The sequence below is a fragment of the Balaenoptera physalus genome (genome assembly GCF_965194825.1).
Source record: "Balaenoptera physalus genome assembly, chromosome: 12".
NCBI lineage: Eukaryota > Metazoa > Chordata > Mammalia > Artiodactyla > Balaenopteridae > Balaenoptera > Balaenoptera physalus.
This window is the reverse complement of record NC_138897.1, coordinates 79,318,387-79,341,336: the sequence shown is the minus strand read 5'-3', so window position 1 is coordinate 79,341,336 and position 22,950 is coordinate 79,318,387. Positions and strand designations below refer to the sequence as shown.

Sequence of the window (22,950 nt, the reverse complement as noted above, 5' to 3'; positions counted from 1 at the left end):
ATTCATAGAGACAGAAAGTAGAGTAGAGGTTACCGGGGGCTGTGGGAGGCGGGGAGGGGGGAGTTAGTGTTTCACGGCACAGACAGACTTTCTGTTCAGGATGATGAGAAAAGCTCTGAAGATGGATGGTGGTGATGGTTACACAACACTGAGAATGTATCTAATGACATACATTATTATAGATGTATAGTAAGCTTAAAATGGTTAAAATGGTAAATTTTACGTTATGTGTATTTAACCACAGTAATTTTTTTTTTTTTTTAATCGTCTTGCCCAAATTGTTCCAACAGCCTCCTAACCGGTCTCCGAGCTTCCAGTTTACCCTCTCCAACCCTTCTCTGCAATGGCCACTGAAGGGCGCCCCAAGCTCCAAGGTGCTCCTCTGACCTTCTCTAACCCTGGTCCTAATTTCCCTTGGCTCTTCCAAGCCTCTGGCCGGTGAACACCACGCCCCTTATTCTAACCCTGAGGGTCCTTCTCAGCTGGGTCTAGTCAACGGGCTCATCCCCACCACTCCCCAGCTAACCCCCTCGAAGCTCCTGGAAAACCCCACATTGTCCCACCCAACACCAGAGTATTAGCTCCAGGGAGCAGGAACAACACGTCTTGTTCACTGCTGTACCTGATGGGCCCAAAACAGCACATGACACATAGTAGGTACTCATACATTTCTGCTGAATGAATGAGTGAGTGACTAAATCAACAAATAACTAGTTTGTACCATCCTGGGTTTACAGTCTAGGAATGTGAGCAATTTGAAGACAAGTTAACTTGTTCATCTTTATATCTGTAGAGCTTTGCATGAATTAACATGAATTAATAACTGGGTGGAGGATGGATGGATGGGTAGGTAGATGGCTGGGAGGGTAGATGAGTGAGTGGGTGGAGAGAGAACTGGGTAAATGAATAAATACAAAATCCTCCCAATACAAAATCTCAGGCACAACTGGTCATTTGCATTTTAAGACCTAGGAAACAAAAGCTTTCTGGTCTGGCTGGTTTTAATTCAGAAAAGGAACTTTAATCAGCTGAGATATAAATTACTCCATTCTTCTCCAGCCCTTTGGGCTCAACAGTGAAAGACAAGAAGCAATTAACAAGTGAAATTAGCCGCCTGTCAGAGGATTCCTGGGCCTCCTAAGAGCCCGGCTTGCTGTCCAGATCCTCACCACTCAGCCCCGCGTCACGCTCCTAGAGCTGGCCCATCACCCACACTCACCCAGGCAGAAGGAGTCACTCTGGCCGCTGGGCCGGCTCCCACCCGGCCTGTTCCTTCCACCTCCGCCTTCCTTCCCTTCCCTGAGGCCTGCTCCCCAGCAGACTGGGGGCCTTGGAGGGTGGGGATTGTGTCCTCCAATCCCTGAAGCCCAGTGCCCAGCACACATCTCACATCACAGCACACAGATGCTGGGCAGATTTTCTCTCTTGTCCTGTATCCTGGTTTGGAGGCCCAAGGCTTCCTTGACAAGGAAGCCAGACTGTACTAAACCATGCTATTTGGTTTTTGTTGTCGTTGTTGTTTTGGCTGCACCACGCAGCTTGCAGGATCCTAGTTCCCCAACCAGAGATTGAACCCATGCCCCCTGCAGTGGAAGTGCGGAGTCCCGACCACTGGACCACCACGGAATTCCCGACAATGCTATCTGAACGACCAACGGCCATTTCCAATGTGGCCAACTTCCAGCGTGGAACACTGACTTTTCCAGACCCTCTTGCTGCTAGCAGTGGCCGTGTGACCCATTACTGCCCTCTGGGAGGGTGCTCCAGGGAGAGCTGTTGCTTTCTTGCAAACTCAGCTGACATGGCACCTCTGGCTTCCCACTTCTTCCCACCTGAAAGTGGACCGAGTGGCTGGAAAAGTGGCAGCCACCTTGGGACCATGAGGCACGAAGCAGGAGGGAAAGCCCAAGAGACTCTCAGAGGTGCTGACTTAAGTCAGCCGCTGCCCACCGCCAGATATCTTGCTGCGTGAGGCAAATTAGGCCTTTCAATTAAGCCAGTGAGCCACGTTCCTGGTACAGTTCAGCAAGACGTGGACACAGGCCCAACCTCATATGTGGGAAAACCAAGCAACACAGTATGGGGAGGAGAATTCACATCCCCAGCAAATAAAAAGCCATCATATCTTTATGTACAACTTGTTTTTTAAGCACAATCTTTGATGAGTTCTTTCTAGCAGTTCATATATGGTTTTCCATTTTGCTTTTATTTCCTTCTCTTTTGACAGCCCAGTCAACCAACTGAAATTCAAAGAGAACCTCTAACCAGGACCACTGATGTCTCCATTTTGGGGCCACATCAAGAGTTCCCTCTTATCTCAAATTGATCGCATTCACAAGAATTACTATTCTTGTCATTAGAATTCAAAAAAATGTGCCCCCATTCTCCAGTCGTTATAATAAAGTTATCAGGCTCAGAGTGGATATATGTATATGTATAACTGATTCACTATGCTGTACACCTGAAACTAACACAACATTGTAAGTCAACTATACTCCAATAAAAATTTTTTTAAAAAAAGAGAGAAATCATAAAAAGGAAAAAAATAAAGTTATCAGGTTCAAATGCTTTCAAAGCTTCAGGGATTGCCCTGGCCGATCCTTGTCCAAAGATGACGGCATGATGACAGACTTGCCAGGAGGTGTGCCACTGCTCAAAAGTAAGAACCACTGGTTCATCAGCAGGAGGTGTGGGAAAAGTCTGAACTCAGGATTAAAACACACACTGCGGGGGGGGGTGTCCAGGAATGACTTCCAGGCCATCTCCTGGACCCTGCATGACACTCAGGAATAGAACACAGTTTCACACCCCCCAACCCTGGCCCAAGCTGCTCCCTCCACCAGGGGCAAACCACTTCTTCCCAGACCACACCCATCTGGCAAACGCTTGTTCATCTTTGAACACTTAAAACAATTGTCCCTCCTCTGTGAGACCTCCCCAGATGGAGAGATATACCCCCTAATCTTGGGGGAAACTTGGAACCATGAGCAAATTGAATGAGGGAATGCAGGTGAAGCACGCAACAGGGCGCATGGCACACACAGTAAGGGCTCAGTGAACCGGAGCCATTAGAACCCATGGCAGTTATTTACTTACCTTCTTTTTTTTTTTTTATTTACTTACCTTCTTATCTACCTGTGTCTTATTCATAACATGCAGATAAATATTTGTCAAAATAAAGACTGAACCCCCGAAATGTTCCATCTCAGCCCAACTGGGCTGGTCACTGACCCCAAGACCCGTCTCTTGCTTCACCTCACCTCCACGCCTTTGCATGCATTGTCCCTACTTCCTGAGTGCCTGCCTTCACCTAACTATGCCGTCCTGGGCCACCTCCAGGCCCGCCTGGACTGTGGACCCCAGGAAACTGAGTGAGAGACTCTCCAGGGTCCCCCCACTCAGGGCCTGGCACAGAGTAGGCCCGTGAGGGGGTGAACTCATCACTAGATGAGCCACCAAATGCTGACTGACGGGTTCGCGGATTTGGGAGAACATTCTTGAGGTCACCAGAGGCCCATCTGCCACATCGCAGGGAACCCCCAGAGCCAGTGAATCTGTGCCTCCACGGTCACGGGAGGGGCCTCTGGGGTGAACCATGATCCAAGGTCGTGGTCCACGACTGAGTCACCGTGTTTTACAATCCCAGCACGAGTGCAAGCCAAAGGCTCACTTTACGAGGAAAAGAGGGTGCGCCCATCCACCACCACCCCTGGATGGGGGAGGGAGGAGGCTGGGCGCAGGACTGGGACCTGCCACACAGACCGGAGGTCCTAAGGATGGCCCTGAAAGGAGCAGGGGAGCAGGGAGAGCAGAGAGCACCGGCCAGGGACTCAGAACTCCAGTCCCAGCCCAGCCCGGCCGCCATGGGACCCCGGACAGAACACCGCCCCTCCCCTGCCCTCCGTTTCCTCAACGGCAAAAAAAACTCCTAAGAGAGGGGACAACTTCCCGTTCCATCAGCAGCTCTTCGAGAGAATGTAGAGGAAAAAAACAGCTGACAGCAAATTATAATTAACAACACAGTGGGACTTCCCTGGTGTCGCAGTGGTTAAGAATCTGCCTGCCAATGCGGGGGACACAGGTTCGAGCCCTGGTCCGGGAAGATCCCACATGCCGCGGAGCAACTAAGCCCGTGCGCCACAACTACTGAGCCTGCACTCTAGAGCCCGCGAGCCACAACTACTGAGCCCGTGTGCCACAATTACTGAAGCCTGCGCACCCTAGAGCCCGTGCTCCACAAGAGAAGCCACCGCAATGAGAAGCCCGCGCACCGCAAGAAAGAGTAGCCCCCGCTCCCCGCAACTAGAGAAAGCCCGCGTGCAGCAACAAAGACCCAACGCAGCCAAAAATAAATAAATAAATTTATTTTAAAAAACCCAAAACCAAAACACAGTAACATTTATCAGGCAGTTACTCTCCATCAGTGCTTTATAAGCATCATCTCATTTCAGCCCCATCCTCCTACCACACGATGAGGTAGACTCAGACCTTGGGAGAGGCACTTACTGGCTCTGAGCCTCAGTTTTCCCACCTGTAAAATGGGGATAAACTACTATCTACGCCACCCAGTAAGCACTGTGGTGGGCACTGTGGTGGGCACTGTTATTCCTGCAATCCACCACTTTACAGAGGAAAAAAAAGAGAGGCCCCGAGTGCTAAACTCACTCGTTTGCCGCCTCTATGAAGCAGCCGGGTGGGACCGGTCTGACCTCATGCTCAGGGTCTGACCAGCTGGGGGTGGGTGGGGCTCTGCAGATCAGCAGGGCATCAGCCCCAGTGGGTCCCAGGCACCCTTCGGAGGGTGGCCAACCCTGTGCTGGACAAATATCATATTCTCAGCCCCGGGGCTTGGTTGGCTGTCTTGTTTCCTTGTGAGAGATGCACCAAGCACTGCAGGCCCAAGGGGAGAGAGGGGCTGGCAGGGCGGTCCCAGGCCAAAAGCACAGGCCTGAGGCAGAAGGGGCCCAGGGCCAAGGCTGGAGGTGAAACAGGCCCAGTATGCATTCCAGCTCCCCCGCTTGCTGACTGTGTGGCCTTGGGCAAGTGGCTTAACCTCTCTGAGACTTGGTTTCCTCCTCTGCAAAATGGGATTCATATTCCCTAACATGAGTGGGGAGTGGGGACTGACAAGGCCTGGAGCACAGACTCAAAAAAGGGAGATGAACCTGAATCTCAATTGGAAGTCAATAGTACAAAGTCATCAATCAAAACAGTGACAGGAGTAACGGCGGATGGCGTTTATCCACTAGTGAATGAATCCCCAAATGTACCACAGAGTATAAAATGCAGGACTGACCACCTCCTACCTCCAGAGGGGTAGGGGCAGCTGGCAGGGCCAAGGGCTCAGGACCCCAGGCCTCACCTGCAGGGTTGCCCTGCCTATGTCAGGCCCTCTCTCGGGGCCTCAGTTTCCCCATTCATAATGAGAGAGTTGGACTAGGAGAGAAAAAGGGAGATGACAGGAGGACGGGGAGTCAGGAGGAGGAGGAGGAGTGGGCAAGGGAGGTGGAAGAGAAGGAGAGGAAAAGGAAAGCGGGAACAGTGATCCCCGCAGCCAAGGCATTAACTGGGAATTTACTTTCCTGACGGCTGAGTTACCTCATTTACTGCTCACAAAAATACTCTGGAGGCCACTTAGGACCAGCCTCATTTTACAGAAGCAAAAACTGAGGCTCAGTGGGGTCCATCAAGCCACTTGCCTGAGGTCACAGAGTGCCAGAGCCAGAACTTGAACCTACTTCTTTCAGTCTCCAGAGCCCCAATGCTGAGGTACCCCCAGACAGGCTTTTGGAGCCATCAGAAAGTGAGCTGAACACCACCACCCCCTGGTGGCCACTACCTGGAATTGCAGGTGTCAGTCCTGAAAGCAGGGAACCGAGGTCTGGGGCCCCAGCTCTGTCTTGCTCAGGCTCAGTACCCCAACCCATCCACCTCCAGGGGAGAGGTGATCAAGCAGGCAGCAATGGGGCAGGGGCCTTGGGGGCCAGAAGGAGGGAGCCACCTGACAACTCCATGGACAAAGGCTCCTTAGTGACAGAGGGAGAAAGGGGAGGGGCCAGCAAGCAGAGACTGTAAAAAGACAGGGTTTGAATGCTCTTCGCTCCATGGCCTTTGTCTTCTCTCTCTCTCTCTCTCTCTCTCTCTCTCTCACAAACATACATACACACACACACACACACACACAATCAGATAAGCTGGGTCAGTGCCTGAGAGGGAGTGGAGACAAGGGTGAGAAAGAAATCGGTGGCTGAGATCTGGACACTTGAGGAATTTTCCAGGGCTTCTCAGCCGACATCTGAGTCCCTGCATGGGAGCTGTCACCCCCAGCCCCACAGTCAGGCCTTTTAACTCTCCCATCATGTCTCGGCAAGAAGCCTGCCAGGGGCGGCGTCTTCACCCATTTTACAGAGGAGGAGACCAAGGTTTAGGGAAGTGAAGTCTCTTGCCCGTGGCCATAAAGCTAGAAGGAATGGACCTCAGGCTTCAATGCTGCAGGAGCCCACGTCTCAGAGACGTGAGACCGGGCACAGATAACCACTGAAATGCATGCAGCCTTGCACTCAGAATGACCTCAGGCACAGAGCTGGTGTTGCCTCATTAAAAAAGGCTTATCTCAGATGTCCCCACGCAAGGCCCAGGGCCTGGGAGGGACTTCAGGAGGAAATGCAGAGCTCAGCAGATCTCCAAGGATCATGGAGCAAAAGTGAAAAAAAAAAAAAAACCAGAAAAGAAAATCACGGAAATTCAGACGTGGTGAAGCCCTGGAGCCCAGCTGGGGACACTGAGGCTCCAGCGAAGGGGGCTCACCTGGGGTCCCGCCACCTCATTTACCTACTTGCTTCCACAAGTGAGGAAACAGGCTGAGAGGGAGGAAGTGCTGGCTGAGGAGACAGAGCTCAGTGACAGCCAAAAGGACACTCGAAAACAAGAATAATAACAACAACAACAACGATAATAATAATGGTAATGTAACACTTATTAAAGTGTTTACCGGGACCAAGCTAAACACTTCTCGAATTATCTTATCTGAACCCCACATCAGCCCTGTGAAGGAGATGTTATTACTACCCCCATTTTACAGATGAGGAAACTGAGGCCAGACGCCCATCTGCACGCAGAGCTAGGATGTGAACCCAGGCGATCCGGCTCCAGAAGCAGCTTAACCCCACCTTCCTCCTGTCGTCACCACACTAACTATCACTGTCTGAATTACCATGTGCTGGGCCCCACGCAATCCTACTCCATCCTCCCAGCGGCGCAAAAGAAGCAGGAATCACAGCCCTGTTCTCCCGGTGAACAAACTGAGGTGCAGAGAAATTAATAAAAATTGCTCAAAGAGGCTGAGAGGAGGAGACAGTGCTGGGATTCGAACCCAGGGCTCTCGGACCCCAGCACGTGTTCTCCTAACTGCTCCATGCCAAGCAGCAGGGGCTACCCCTCCACAAGGGGCCAAAAAACCACGAGGGGAGAAGGCTTCCCCAGCAGAGCCACCAAACACCCTCCACGTCATGAACCATGGCACAGCCAGACAGCACCAGGCTCCCGGACAGTCACCTGCCCGTCCCCGTCCCCCTCAGGCCCTGGGGCCAGCCTGGGACATTCCCAACTGCGTCCACTCTGGCCACGCCAGCACCACTCACCACGAAGGGCCCGCTCCTCTTGTCCTTGCAGAAGCTGTGGCTTCTCTGGGGGCCCGCGGCCACAGGCGTCACCTGCCGGAGCAGCGGCTCATTGTCCTGAAGGGCATCCTCCCTCCCTGGTGGCACCTGAGGCACAGGACACAAGAAAAGGACTTTACTGGGGCTTCCCTATTTGCAGGAAGAATATGTCACACCGAGAGAGTCCATTCTGACCTAAAATGGCAAAGAAGAAAATTAAAGCTCCAGAGGCTCCATCCCCACCCCCCCCCCTCCGCACCATCCCATGGCAGGTGGTCCACCTCAGTGAACGGGGGTAATATGTAGGATCAGCAGGTCTGGGTTCAGCCCAGCCTCAGCCACTTAGTAACTGTGTTACCTCAGCTGTGTGCCTTAACCTCTCTGAGCCTTGACCATGTGGGGAAAGACCCCTAATAATCGTCCTCAGTTCAGGGATGGACCAGCCCGTGGAAAGCGTGTGACTCAGTGCTGCCACCAGGGGGCAGACGTGCGTGAGACCTGGGTGCCTGGTTGGCTTCATCTTAGTCTCCCCCATGCCTGGCATGTGGGGAGCCCTCCGTAAATGTTAGCCTGCCTCATCACTGCCACTGGCAACTTTTGGTGACCTCATTTTAGACATCCTTCCATGCATCCAAACACATGTGCACATATACAGAGAAATGGTACATGAATACAATGGAGTAGGTGTGCTGGTATGAATCCTGTTATTTTTATATATAAGGGGATAGTCACAAGCCAGTAAACACGGGACTCTAGAATGTGGATTTTACATACCTCACACTGTCCCTGCCCAGAGAGGGAAGGCATCTGCTTAAGAACACACAGCATGAGTGAAGAGCATGGCTGGATTCCTGATCCCTTGCCTCACAGCCTCTTTTTTGATGCCTTATGAGGCTCTCTGGTTCTCCTCTGACCTCCCTGGCTATTCCTTCTCAGGCTCCCTGCATCTCAGAGGGACATGTGAAAGTGTGACCCAGGCCAGCCACGCAGCCTCCTCTTCTACATCACTCCCTTGGGGTTTCTTATCACACCCCACGGCTTAAATAAATCTTGTGTACACACGGACGAGTCCGGATTCTGTCTCTCTGTGTTGGGACTCCAAACTTGCAGATCCCATTGCCCACTTACCATCTATAGTCACTGCTCACGCTGGTCTGAGACCTCATGTGCCCAAAACAGGCCTCTCCATTCCTCCCCTCCAATCGCTCCTCCCCACCTTGTCCCCGTCACCAGCTGGGTAGGCCAAGACCCTTGGGTCACCCTCTGTCTCCTCTTTCTCTCCGCCCCATCAACAAAGCTGACACTGCCTTCAAAACATGCTGCAAACCTCACATCATATACGAAAATCGACTCAAAATAGATCAAAGACCTAAATGTCAGAGCCAAAAGGAGAAAACTCTTAGAAGAAAATATAGGCTTATATCTTCATGACCTTCATGGATTAGGCAAGAGTTTCTTAGATAGGACACCAGAAGCTCAAGCAACAAAAGAAAACTAGACTACATCAAAATGAAAGACTTTGATGCTTCAAAGGGTACCATTAAGAAAGTGAAAAGTGGGACTTCCCTGGTGGCGCAGTGGTTGGGAATCCGCCTGCCAATGCAGGCGACACAGGTTCGATCCCTGGTCCGGGAAGATCCCACGTGCCGCGGAGCAACTAAGCCCATGCACCACAACTACTGAGCCCGCGTGCCACAACTACTGAAGCCCGCACGCCAAGAGCCTGTGCTCTGCAAGAAGAGAAGCCATTGAAATGAGAAGCCCGCACACCGCAAAGAAGGGTAGCCCCTGCTCGCCACACTAGAGAAAGCTCATGCACAGCAACAAGACCCAACGCAGCCAGAAGTTAATTAATTAATTAATTAATTTTTAAAAAGTGAAAAGACAACCCACAGAATGGGAGAACATTCCTGCAAATCATTCGGTCTCATAAAGCACTTGTATCCAGAATGTACAAAGAATAATTACAGCTCAATAATAAAATAACAAACGAATTTAAAAATGGACAAAGGATCTGAATAGACATTACTCCAAAAAGGTACACAAATGGCCAATAAGCACGTTAAAAGACGCTCAACAGGAAATGCAAATCAAAACCACAATGATCATTTTGCAATATATACAAATACTGAATCATCATGTTATATCAGAAATTGATATAACATTACATGTCAATTATATCTCAATTTAAAAAAAAACACCATGGATATCACTTCACACTCACTGGGATGGCTAGAATCAGAATGACAGATGATAGCAGATGGTGCAGCTGCTTTGGAAAACAGTCTGACAGCCCCTCGAAAGTGAAACCTGGAGTTATTACCATATAACCCAGCAATGCCACTCCCAGGTATATAGCCAAAGAAATGAAAGCATACAAAAACTTGTGCATGAATGTTCAAAGCACCTTCCTCCATAATAGCTAAAGAGTGGAAACAACCCAAATGCCCATCACCAATGAATGGATAAATAAAATGGGGTGCATCTATACTGCAGAATATTATTCGGCCATAAAAAGGAATGAACTACTAATATATGCTACAATACGGACGGACCTTGAAAACATTATGCTAAGTGAAAGAGGTCAGTCACAAAGGACCACTTCGTGTGATTTCATTTATATGAAATGTCCAGAATAGGCAAATCTATAGAGACAGAAAGTAGATGAATGGTTGCCTGGGCCTGGAGGGTATTAGGAGAACAGGAAGTGACTGGTCAGTGGGTACAGGGCTTTCTGGGGGATGAAGAAGATATTTTAAAATTGAATGTGATGATGGTTACAGAACTCTGTGAATATACTAAAAGCCATTGAATTAACTGTACACTTTAAATGGGTGAATTGCATGGGCCATGAATTTATATCTCAATAAAGCTGTTACCACCTCCTCAAAACATGCTGCTAACCCCTCCACTGCCACCACCCTGGTGCAAGCCCTGTCACCTGTCTGAGGACCACGGCAGCCTCCTTACGGGCCTCCCTGCTTCCACCCTCACCCAGAGGGCAGCCAGGGGTCTCTCTGAGACACAGATGGTGGCAGCAGCTCAGAACCCTTTGCTAGCTCCCTTACGCTCCGGCCCCTCCTCACCTCTCCAGCTCAGCTCTGGCCAGCATCCCAGGGCCCACTGGGGTCCCTCCAGCACCCCCAGGACCAGCTCATCCCCATGCTGGGGCATCTTCACTCACTGCTTCTGCCTCTTCCCCGCAGATCCCGGCCTGCCTGGGGCGCTCCCACCACTCACATGGCATCTGTCAATCCCTGCCCCTGAGACAGCCCCTTAGAGAAAGGGGGCGACAGGGAGGTTACTCCACCTCCCCAGGACTTACCACTCTCTGAATGATCCCACTCACTCACTCTGCTTGCCCATCTGGACCAGCGCTGTCTACTAGAACACTCTGTGATTATGGCGAGGTTCTCCATCTGGGCTGAGCAATACCATGGCCATGGGCCACTTGTGGCTTTTGAGCATTTGGATGTGTCCAGTGTGACGAAGAAACTGAATTTTGGATCTTACTTAATTTTAACTAATTTAAATTGAAAGAACCACACGTGGCTAGTGGCTGCCGTATTGGACGGCACAGCCTGATACAGTGGACTGGGCCCTCCCAGCAACCCTGGTGCCCAGAACAGGGCCTGACACCAGATTCGTACACTTATGCAATGTGTGAAGAGATGAAGATTGACCCTTAAGTGCATCCCTCTGACTTCCACAAACTTTCTCCACATTAGGCCCTGGGCCAGGCACTTGACTATATGTTACTTTGTGATAAATCTCCAGCAAGTCCATGAGGCAAGCAGGATTCCCATTCTACAGGTGAGGAAACTGAGGCTCAGAGAGGTCTGGCAAGGTGCCCAGAGCCAAACAGCTGGTAAGTCACAAAGCTAGGTCTGCCCAATGCCAGGTCTGCCCCCATTTGCAATCCAGGGCTGTTTCCAGGAAGAAGTCAAATCATGAAAGTACAAAGTGTTCATCTTCCTAATGAAGAATTCTTTTTCCAAAAGAAAAGTGGCGGAACTTAAGCCAGCAGGTTATAGGAAGGAAATACAAATGGCCTCACGCACAAGTGACAGGATGGAAGGCACTCATTGGGAGCATGAGCTCCAAAAGTTTGATAACCCAGCCGGCTGGCAAGGCTGAGGGAAGACGGGGCCCTGTCATCACTGGGGAGGATGTGAACTGGTACAGCTCCACTGCATGGCGCGCTGGCAGTCCTGCAAAGCCACAGCCCCCTTCCCCCGTGGAAGGGCAATCGCCATTCTGAACCCACAGATACACCTGCACGTATGTGGTTTGTAAATAGTAAAAGGTGGGAAATATCATCCACCTCTACTATGCAGCAGTTAAAAACAATGAGGACGCTCGCTGTCTGCGGGCTGAATGCAAAAGTTCTCAAAGAGGCTTTATACAAAAAAAAACCCAAAAAAACGGCAGGTAGCAGATCTGTGGGTTCAGCATTGACCCTCCACCCAAGAATCCCTAGGGGAGCTTCTAAAACTGACAAAGGCAGGCCCCACCCCAGAGACTTCAGCCAAATTGGTCTGGGGGGAAGCCCCTGCACTGCTGTCTTTTAGGACTTACCCATAGGCAACCAAAGTTTCAACCACTCTTAGAGAACGCTCTCTTTTACGGAAAAGGGAAGGAAAAACAAGACTTACGTATTCACACTTGCTTGTATTTTCGGAAAGAAACTCTAAAAGAATTTGGGCAGAAAAGAATATGATTACGGGATGAGGAGGAACGGGAGGATGGAGAATGAGAGGTCTCGGGGAATTTTTACTTTATAAGTATTTTTGGAGCCATGTGAAAATATTCTCTCTTGAAACGAAAATAAATCATTTGATGAAATGAAATACTATAATTGGGCCTGGGACAAAGTTCTGATAAATGTTAAGTGAAAAAGAAAGAAAGAGTGAGAACGAAGGGAAGAGAGGAGGGAGGGAGGGAGGAATAACTTTAATTGCAATCACACCCCATGTGGGGTACATGAGCAGAATTGGCTGTCGATCAAGAAATCTTCACCCAAGGAAGCAGAGATGCACCTCAAGATGCTCAATGAAGCCCTAGAACTCAAATCAACCCAAATGTCCATCCACAAAAGTCTGGATAAGAAAAGCTTGGGCTCAGTCATGATGAAATACTTTGCAACCATTAAAAGTAATAAGGTGATTATATATGCACTTTTTTTTTACTGTTAAAGTTTTAAAAGCAAGTTATCTGGGTGTATATCTGAAAAAAACAAAAACATTAACTCAGAAAGATCCATGCACCCCAATGATCACAGCAGAATTATTTATAATTGCCAAGGTATGGAATGTAAATGTCCATCAACAGATGAATGGGTAAAGAAGATGTGGTGTGCGTGTGTGTGTATATGTGTGTGTGTGTGTACCACACACACGCTGGAATATTACTCGGCCATTAAAAAGAACGAAATTTTGCCATTTGCAGCAGCATGGATGGATTTGGAGGACATTATGCTAAGTGAAATAAGTCAGAGAGAGAAAGACACATACTGTATGGTATCACTTATATGTGGAATCTAAAAAATACAACAAACTAGTGAATATAATAAAAAAGAAGGAGACTCACAGATATAGAGAACAAACTAATGGTTACCAGTGGGGCATTGGGGGAAGGGGCAACGTAAGCGTGAGGCGGGGGGGAGGTACAAACTATTGGGTGTAAATAGGCTCAAGGATGTATTGTATAACACGGGGAATATAGCCAATATTTTGTAATAACTATAAATGGAAAGTAATCTTTAAAAATTTTACAAAAAAATTTAAAAAAATTTTAAATACACGACAGAAAAAACAAAGCAAGTTGTGAGATTTTCTGAAGAATGCTGCCATGTTTCCACAGAACAGTATGCATTTACCTATCTGTGTCTGGGCCAGGGTGCCCCAGCCTCAGATCTACATACATTTGGGGCTCCATGATTCTCTGTATTGGGGGCTGTGCTGTAGGATGTTGTGGAGCACCCCCGGTCTCCACCCAGTAGATGCCAGGAGCAAACTCTTCCCTGGTTACGACAACAAAAAATGTCTCAAACTTTGCCAAATGCGCCCTGGGAGCAAAGCTGCCCATGGCCGAGAACCACCAACAGGCCTGGAGGGGAGGGTCCCAGTGTACCAGAGGGTCCTCATTTGGGGGAGCTTTCCATCCTAAACCATATGTTTCAATAATATTTTAAATTGTGCCCAAGCATTCACTACTTTTGCAATAAGAAAAATACAACAATTATAAATCAATACATATACGATGGGTAAGCCACTCTGGAGTGTGGGCAAGTCTCCAAGGAGATCAAAAACCGTTAACAGTGGCTGCATCTGGGGGACAGGAAAGGAAAGGGGTCCGGGGGGGACATTTTTCTATACACGTTATACACTCTTGTAAAGTTTGAATTTTCAACAACCAACATTTTTTACTTCTGTTTTGCTCTTATTTATTTTTTAAAGGTCAAGAACCAAAGATCTTTGGGCAGGAGAGAAGAGAAACGGGAGCTGTTCCAAGGCTTCCCAGTCCCCTTTGTGAGAAAACAGATCCCCTGACAATGAGCGCTCCTGGGGCCCTGGCACCCTGGGCGGGCGTCCAAGGCTGGGCTGGGGTGGCCCCTCCACGAGGCCCCGAGTCTCCTGCTGCCGGCGGGCCCCTCAGCCAGGCGCTGGCACACAGATGCAGTGTCACATTTCCACGGCCTCTTCCCTCTCTCGCTTCCCCATAACAACAGCCTGGAGCTGGGTGGGGGGGCAGGGGGGAGGCGAAACCCTTCCCGGAGGCGCATCTGCGGAGCCCGCTGCCTGCCCAGCCCATGCTGGGCACTTTATCTCCTCTCCGCCTGGTCGCAGCGCCTCAAGGAAGGAATCCCCGTTAACTCCTAACTCCGGAGAGGGGGAAACTGAGGCTCGGGGAGGCCAAGTGCCTGCTCTGCACACAGCTGAGCCGGTGAGCGGCAGAGCGGAGATTCCAACGCAAGCCTGAATATGGTCATTGGAAGAGATGTGGGTTCAAAGTCTGCTTCCACCACTTACGCGCCCTGAACCTTAGGTGAATTCTCCTATCGCTTAATTTCCACAACATCCCTTTCTAGGTTGGATGGGGGGGTGACAGGGAGGGGCCCGTAGTCAGTTTCCACACTGGCCCCAGGGCATGCCGTTTTTTTTCCCACCTCTAAACCTTTGCCCATGCTGTGCTCCTACCAAGAATGCCCTCACCTCCCTTAATCAGCCCATCCGAATTCATATCCATCCCTCAAGGGTGGGCTCAGGCCAGGGCCTCCTCCGGGACGTCTCCCTGGGCCTCTTCTCCAGCGTCTCACTCTGCACCACATCCTTTCCTGGCCGTCAATCACCATGTCCCACCTCCACACAGAGATCGAAAGTTTCCCGAGGGCTGACTCCATGCCTCAGATTTCTTCCCCACCTTCATGATCTCTCATTCCACTGAAAGCTCGGGTATCGGGCTAGACCTGGGTGCAAACACTGGCTACGCCACTTGGTGCTTTGTGACTTGGGATAAGTTACTGAACCTCTCTGAGCCTCAGTTTTTTCCATCTGAACAAGGTGATCATACCTGCAGCAGACGTTGTGGGTGCCCTGCCCACCACTCAAGTACATGCCAATGCTGCGTGAGGATTTTCCTCTCCACCACTGAGCATGGCCCCAGCCAAGTTAGAGGAGTCTGAATGGTAAAAACCCCAGACACAGCCTCAGGCAAGGACAGAGGGGAACTAGGAAACAAATATTCCAGGTCCCCTGCCCCTTGGACAGGACCACCCAGAGGTGACCTGTGCTGCTCCCCAGGGGTCTCCAGTGAGAACGAGCCTCAGGTGCCCACATCTTCATCACCTGCTTCCCTTCCCTGACTCACTTCTCCTCCCCACACCAGCTCTTCTGGGGATCACCTCCTAAAACAACTTGCGGGGGGGGGGGGCTGCTTCTACAGGAACACAAACCACGACAAGCCCTCTCGTGTGGATTGTCCTGAGGCTCATGTGAGCTCACTCATTCAACAAACACTTCTTGAACGTTCACGAAACATCAAGCAGGATGCTGGACTCTGGGGATACGATGATGAACGTGATGCAGCACACTGGAATACAGCAGGTGCTCAATAAATGACACCTATCGTGATCATTCTAGGCCAGAGGTTTAAAACTGGTAGCCCACGGGCTGTATAGTGCCAGCAGACAAGTTTTGTTTGGACTAAGCAGCATTTTTTTAGTACTCTGTCCTCATTTCATAATGGGGGGAGGGGATTACAGACAAAAATCTGGATCTTTCCAGTTCTCTTGATAAATCAGATCTGCCATCTCAACACCACCTTCCTCACTTGTCAAGAACCAGCCGGGGCTGCACAGCGGTTGCCCCCTTCCGATAAGGCATGGGCTCTCCATTTGCCACAAGCCCCACCACTCCCTAGCATCTCACACCCAGCCTGACTCCACTCATTTCCATACTCACCTGGCCTACCCACGTGGGTTCTGAGTTTGAGACCCCTGGCCTGCATGTTTAACAACGTTTGACAAAACTGCAACATGGTTTGTACTCACCTTTTGACTGTCTCGATTCCCCGACTCCTGCCGACAGAGCCCTGTCTTGATGTCTTTGGCCTCTGAACTCTCCCTGGGGAGGCTGGGCCTCCCTTTGGGCTGCTCTTGCCTCCTCTCTCTGGCTTCCTGCATGATGGACAGGCCCTCTCGGATTTTGAGAGGGGGGCCTTTCTCCGAATGGGCCCTCTTGACATCCAGCAGTGACCTTCCACAGTCCCATGGGTGGTTGCCCCATTGGGTCACATTGTCCTCCTCTCCCCTCCCGAGGGATTTCCTTGGGGGCCCTTTCTTCTGGTCAGTGGGGGACGACCTGGGTGGCATGGTGGCCCCACTGCCCAGATCCTCCCAGGAGGTGGTGGGCTTTGACTCAGCCAGGGGATGCTGGCACTTTGCACTGTGATGTTTACTGATAAAGGCCTTTTTTTCATCCTCAGTGACCCCCGAGCCTTTTTTCCTGGGACCTGCAGGGCCAGAAGAGGCCCCTGGATATTTCTCAGGAGGAGCTGAGTGTGGCAGAGCCCACAGAGGAGGGCTGACCTTGGTGTTCGTGGCTGCCCCCGGGGTCTCTGCCAGTTGCTTGCCCGAGCCGGGGGTAGAACTGGGGTTTGCTTCGGCAAAACTGGCTTGTTTCCGGGGACCCTCAATTTCAGGGCCCTCCTTCAGGCTCCTCCGTCTCCGATCCACCTCGCCTTGCTGGCCGGGCCTCTCAGGGTTTGAGGCCCTGGGCTCTGCGGGCGGACCCCCCATCAGCTCCTGAGCCTCCCTGGGGCCTGCGGCCGGCTGTCTCTGGTACTCGGCCATCAGGGCGTCAATGTCGAGGATGCTGGACCTGTAGCCGTCCTTGATTTTACCTGGGAACGTCTCGCTGACCACCTCCGTCTTCCTTCTGACCAGGAGATGGGTGGCTTTCGGGTGACTTTTGAGAGCCGGAGGTGTTTTGGGAGCACCAGGCGGGGACGTCTTGTTCCCATCATCCTTCCAGTCGCTGTGAAAACCAATGCTGTCTTCCGGTCCCCGACGAACCCATAAAGCGTCGGCATCGGAGATTCTCTCGCTGGGAGGACCCAGAATCCTGTCCCCAAGAGACGCCGGCCTCGGAGTCTTTGGAAAGTTTGTGCTGTCATGCTCTCTGCCTGGAGCCTGGTTTTTACTGCCCATGGTCTCCAGCAGCTCTTCACGGTTCACAGAAACCAACGTAGATGTTAAAAGATGAGGCGATGGAGGTGGGGCTATTTTTCTAGAATGTTCCATCAAGTTTTCGGGCCCAGGCTTAACAACGCTCTTTGCTTTTTGAGTGTCGGGAATCTGATACGTCACTGCAAAAAAGGTCGCCTTGGGTTCCACGGATGACCCTTGCTTTGCCGCTGAAAGAACCTGTGACACGCCCGCGTTCCCCTGCTGGGGCTCCTCCCAACCGTGGGCTAGTTGGGGTTTTCCTAAGGCACCTGCGGTGCGGGTCAAATAACCCGTCCGTCTCTGCTCTGCCTTGGAAGAGTGCTCTGGGGCCAGCAAGCTGAATTCATCGAACTTCGCGTCGTGGGGTAACGTCCGCCGCCTCCACCTCTCCATCCTCTGGTCGCTGGGGCTCACCTTCCGCATCCTGGCTTCGGGCTCCGGCACCCGGGCCGGCCTCGCTCCACCCTGGCCGCCAGCCACGGCGAGGGGCCCCTTCTGCAGCAGCACGTCTGCCTGTGGCCGGGCTCGGAAGTCAGAGGCCTCGCCCTTAGCCCTGGAAGGAGGCTCCAGAGGGCCCCCCTGGGGGGGACCCCTTTCCCCTGGCTTTATTCCGGCCCCTTCGATCCCCTGGTGCTGGGTCTCCTGGATGGCAGCCTGGATGGTCCTCGCAGAGGTGGCCTCAGGGCTTGGTTCCGTGCCTCTCTCTTCACTGACCCCCACGGCGGCTTTCTGCCAGCTCATGGCCACCCCACCTGTCCATCTGGGTGACAGGCAATTGCCTACAGACGTGTCCTTTAGCTCTCGGTGGAAATCAGGCTTTGGCCCACTGACCTCACGCGTCCCTCGAGCTTCCCAGATCAAACTGGCCCTTTGGACGGACCCCACCTGGCCTTCCAGCCTGTGCTCGGGGTCAGCAGGGGTCACGGCAGGGGTGACCTCCTGGGACAGCGAGAGCCGAGACTGGCTGCTCCGGAGCGTCACAGCCTTCTCCTCGGGCGCCGTGGGGATGGCCTCGCTGTGCGCACGCTCCCCGACCGCGTGCATGATGTCATACCTGGGCTCGACCCTCTCGGATGCGGGAGGGCTTTCCAAGAGCTTGAGGCAGGGGTTATTACTGTACTTTTCACCCACAGGGTATCTTCCCAGGAGCGAAGACGTATGATGCTGTTTGGGCTCACCGTTGGAGAAGGCAGTCCGCCCAGATTTCTTTGGGTCGGGATTTTCCAACCACTCTTTCTTCAGGTATGTGGTTTGCGGGAAAGAGCTTCTCGACCCAAGGAACATGGATCTGAGCTCCAAGACATCGGCCGTGTCCCTGGGGGTCATGGCTGTGGGACAGTGTCCTGACGGGTCAGCCACGGTGTGCTTCTCCACGTGATGATCGAACACTGTGGCCCACACGGTCTGGAAGCTTCTGTCATCATCCGGGGTGCTGGCAGAAGGGGTCAGAGGCCCCACCACACTTTCGCTCCAACCGCTGCCAGGGACTTGGTCAGAACTGTCTTTCTGCTCTGTCTGCCTGGATTTCTCCCGGGTCGTCGCAGGCTTCCAGGGGCTTCTTGGGACAGATGCTCCATCCACACCATGCCCTTCCTTTTGCTGTGGGAAAAAAAAAAAAATCCAATTTAAGTTAAAGGGTTTGAAATGGAGGGAATTCCCTGGTGGTTCAGTGGTTAGGACTCCGGGCTTCCATTGCCAGGGCCTGGGGTTCGATCCCTGGTCGGGGAACTAACATCCCACAAGCCGTGCAGTGCAGCCAAAACAAAACCTGGGGGGGGTGGGCAGTTTGAAATGGAAAGAAAGAGATGAAGTGATTGAAATCGCTGCTTTTATTTATTTATTTATTTATTTTTGCCTGCCTTGGGTCTTTGTCGCTGCGCGCGGGCTTTCTCTAGTTGCGGCGAGCAGGGGCTACTCTTCGTTGCAGTGAGCAGGCTTCTCATTTCGGTGGCTTCTCTTGTTGCGGAGCTAGGGCTCTAGGCGCGCGGGCTTCAGTAGTTGTGGCACATGGGTTCAGTAGTTGTGGCTCGCAGGCTCTAGAGCGCAGGTCCAGTAGTTGTGGCGCACGGGCTTGTTGCTCCGCGGCATGTGGGATCTTCCCTGACCAGGGCTTGAACCCGTGTCCCCTGCATTGTCAGGCGGATTCTTGACCACTGTGCCACCAGGGAAGCCCTGAAATAGCTGCTTTTAAAATCACAGCAGTGAGACACCATAAAATCTTACAGACTGAGCATAGCCAGTGTGAGTGAGGATGTGGTGAAACGGCCACTCTCAGACACAGCCACTCTCAGACACTTGGTGAGAAGACAAATGGGCATGATTCTTGGGCAACTCAGTATATCTGTCATGATTTTAAGACACTCATTTCCTTTTATCTGGCCGATTTCCTCCCAGGATTCTTGCTTTGCCCACGTGCACTAGTCTATGTGAACGAGAAAGTTCATACAGCACTGTTTGTGAAACAAAAGAACACAGAAACAACCTAAATGCCCATCTGAAGGGCACTGGCTAAATAAATTCTGAAATATTCAAACAACTGAATACCACACAGGCACTTGGATCCACAGAAGGAGGTGTGGGTCCCAATGTCCTAACATCTAAGAACACACAAAATGTCGTGCTGGTGGAAGAAAAGCAGGATGAGGAACTATATATTTATAATAAAATATCATTTTAAAAAACTACATGTGTACATGTGTATAAACATGTACGTGTGTACATAAACAATGGAGAAAAGATATCAATCAAACTGGGAGTGAAGGGCTTCCCTGGTGGTGCAGTGGTGAAGAATCCACCTGCCAATGCAGGGGACACGGGTTCAAACCCTGGTCAGGGAAGATCCCACATGCCGTGGAGCAACAAAGCCCGTGCACCACAACTACTGAGCCCACGAGCCACAACTACTGAACCTACGTACCACAACTACTGAAGCCCACGTGCCTGGAGCCCGTGCTCCGCAACAAGAGAAGCCACCACAATGAGAGGCCAGTGCACCGCAACGAAGAGTAGCCCCCGCTCGCCACAACTAGAGAAAGCCTGCATACAGCAACAAAGAGCCAACGCAGCCAAAGATAAATAAATAAAATAAATTAATTAATTAAAAAAAACTGTGAGTGAAGGGGTGAGGGTAGGAAGAAGAAATGAGGATGAGAACGTCATCTTTTAATCCTACACATTTTAGTTCTGTTGGGTTTTTATAATATGCATGTATTATTGCTTAGTCATATTTAAAATTTTTCTTTTCTGTTAGAAAAAAGTCTACTTCAAGAAGTTACACAAAGATTTAACCATACGACCCACCAATTCCATTCCTGAGTATATACCCAAAAGAACTGAAAACAGGTGTTCAGACAAAAACTCGTACACCAATGTCCGCAGCAGCATTATTCACAATCGCCAAAAGCTGGAAACTCAAATGTCCATCAATGGATGAATGGATAAACAGAAAGCGGTATATCCATGCAATGGAATATTATTCATCCATAAAAAAGAATGCAGTATTGATACACGCTATAACATGGATGAACCTTGAAAACATAATGCAAAGTGAAAGAAGTCAGACACAAAAGCCACATATATGATTCCACTTATATGGAATATGCAGAATAGGCAAGTCTATAGAGACAGAAAGTAGATTCATGGTTGCCAGGGGCTGGAGGTGGGGGATGAGGAGTGACTGGGTAAGGGGTTTCCATTTTGGGGGGGATGAAAAATCCTGGAACGGGACAGTGATGACAGTTGTGCAACCTTGAGAATATACTTAATGCCACTGAATTGTTTATTACAAAATAGCTATAGTGCAGACACGGCCATAGCTTGCTAATCTCTACTCTAGATGATGGAATGCCGTTAAAGACTTTAAAAAATATATTGATTTTAAATTTTTATGTTTCATTTCATAAATTTTGCAGAAGTAATATATGAATTCATTTTCGTTGTACAGGAATCTAAACAATATAGACAAAGCTCAAGTCCTTCAGTTCCCTCATTCAAATATTCAAATCCCAGGCCCCTTCCTGGATAACAAGTGTTATCAGTGGGGAGTGGATCCTGGAAGAACTGTCCAGAACTTTCTCCTTGCACTTGTGTGTGTGTGTGTACACACACATAGTTTTTTTAATTTAAAAAATATGTTTATTGTTCTTAAAAATTAGTTTAAAAGGTATATTTTATGTTATGTGTATTTTACCCAATAAAAAAATCACCAAAAGAAAAGTCCATTTATAGAGATGAAATCTCATGATATTTAAAGCAAGCGTTTCTTTATTAACTCTTCATTTTTTTTGAAAATTTTCAAACATATGAAATGACAGATTAAAATAAAAAATTCACTTGAATAAAAATAATAAATGTCATTAAAAGTGAAAAAAATAATAAATAAATGAATAAAATAATCAGTTCGCCACAGCCCATCCCCTGGATTCAATGACAATCAACATTTTGCCCCACTGGCTTCATGTAGCCCTTTTTGTTCTTACTGCTATTGTCACTATAATATTTTAATGTGAATATGGGGGCTTCACCTAAATTAGAGCCTCCTTCTACCTTTTTTTTTTTTTTTGCCATGCCACATGGCACGCGGGATCTTAGTTCCCTGACCAGGGATCGAACCCATGTGCCCCGCAGTGGAAGTGTGGAGTCTCAACCACTGGACTGCCAGGGAAGTCCCTCTCTACCATTTTTAAAGAAATGACTCACAAGATCCAAGGATAAAAACAGGGCAAACTGCCCACCCCAGGAGTGGTGGGCACTGTCATTCAGAGCCAGCTCACCTTTGTTAGGGGTTTATGATGGGAGGGGTTCAAATGGGCTTGGAACCAAGCTCTGGTGTTTAAGACTCTGCATAATTTTCTTAAAAAGTAAAACTATGTGATCCAGCCATTCCACGCCTAGGTATTTATCCAAGAGAAAAGAAAATAGATGTCCCTACAGAGCCTTGCCCACAGATGTTCACAGAAGCTTTATTTGCAATGGTCCCAAACTGGAAACAACCCAAATGCCCATCAAGGGGTGAATGGATAAGCCAACTGTGGGCTACCTGTACAACGGAGTACTACTCGGCGATAAAAAAGGATGGGCTATTGATACACATGACGACATGATGAAGCTCAAAATAATGATTCTGAGTGAAAGAAGCCAGACCAAAAAAAGAGCACTGGTTCCATTTATATAAAAATCTAGAAGATGCAAATGAATCTGTAGTAACTGAAAGCAGATCAGCGGTTGCTTTGGGGGATTACAAAGAAGAAACTTGCATGTGCTGGAAATGTCCATTGTCTTTATTGTGATGAAAGTTTCAACAGGTGTACAAAGATGTCAAAGCTCACCTGCTTATACGCTTTAAACATGTCCAGTTTACTGTATGTCAATTATACCTCAATAAAGCTGTTTAAGAAAAATTGAAACTGCAGAAAGCATCAACCACAAACCCGTTATACCTAGCAGTTATTTTATGAGCTTTTTTTTAATTAAACAGACTAAATGGGGACTTCCCTGGTGGTCCACTGGGTAAGACTCCATGCTCCCAATGCAGGGGACCCAGGTTCGATCCCTGGTCGGGGAACT

At 49.9% G+C, this 22,950-nt stretch overlaps 1 protein-coding gene across 8 annotated transcripts in view; it reads right to left on the bottom strand.

Annotated features, from left to right (window-relative positions):
- KIAA1671 overlaps nucleotides 1–22,950 on the bottom strand; it is a 187,016-nt gene that overhangs the window by 104,753 nt on the left and 59,313 nt on the right. For 5 of the 8 annotated variants that reach the window (XR_014251839.1, XM_082417372.1, XM_082417367.1 and 2 more), the window contains exons 5-6: nucleotides 16,210–18,984; nucleotides 7,641–7,766 (exon numbers count right to left, since the gene is read on the bottom strand). Coding sequence is in view for 7 of the 8 variants with exons in the window: in XM_082417372.1 (XP_082273498.1) it covers nucleotides 7,641–7,766; nucleotides 16,210–18,984 (2,901 nt within the window). In the remaining variant the exon portion in view is untranslated. Of the gene's footprint in view, nucleotides 1–7,640; nucleotides 7,854–9,924; nucleotides 15,717–16,209; nucleotides 18,985–22,950 lie in introns of those variants that run through there. The other 3 variants (XM_082417374.1, XM_082417373.1, XM_082417371.1) reach the window with 3 other exon arrangements.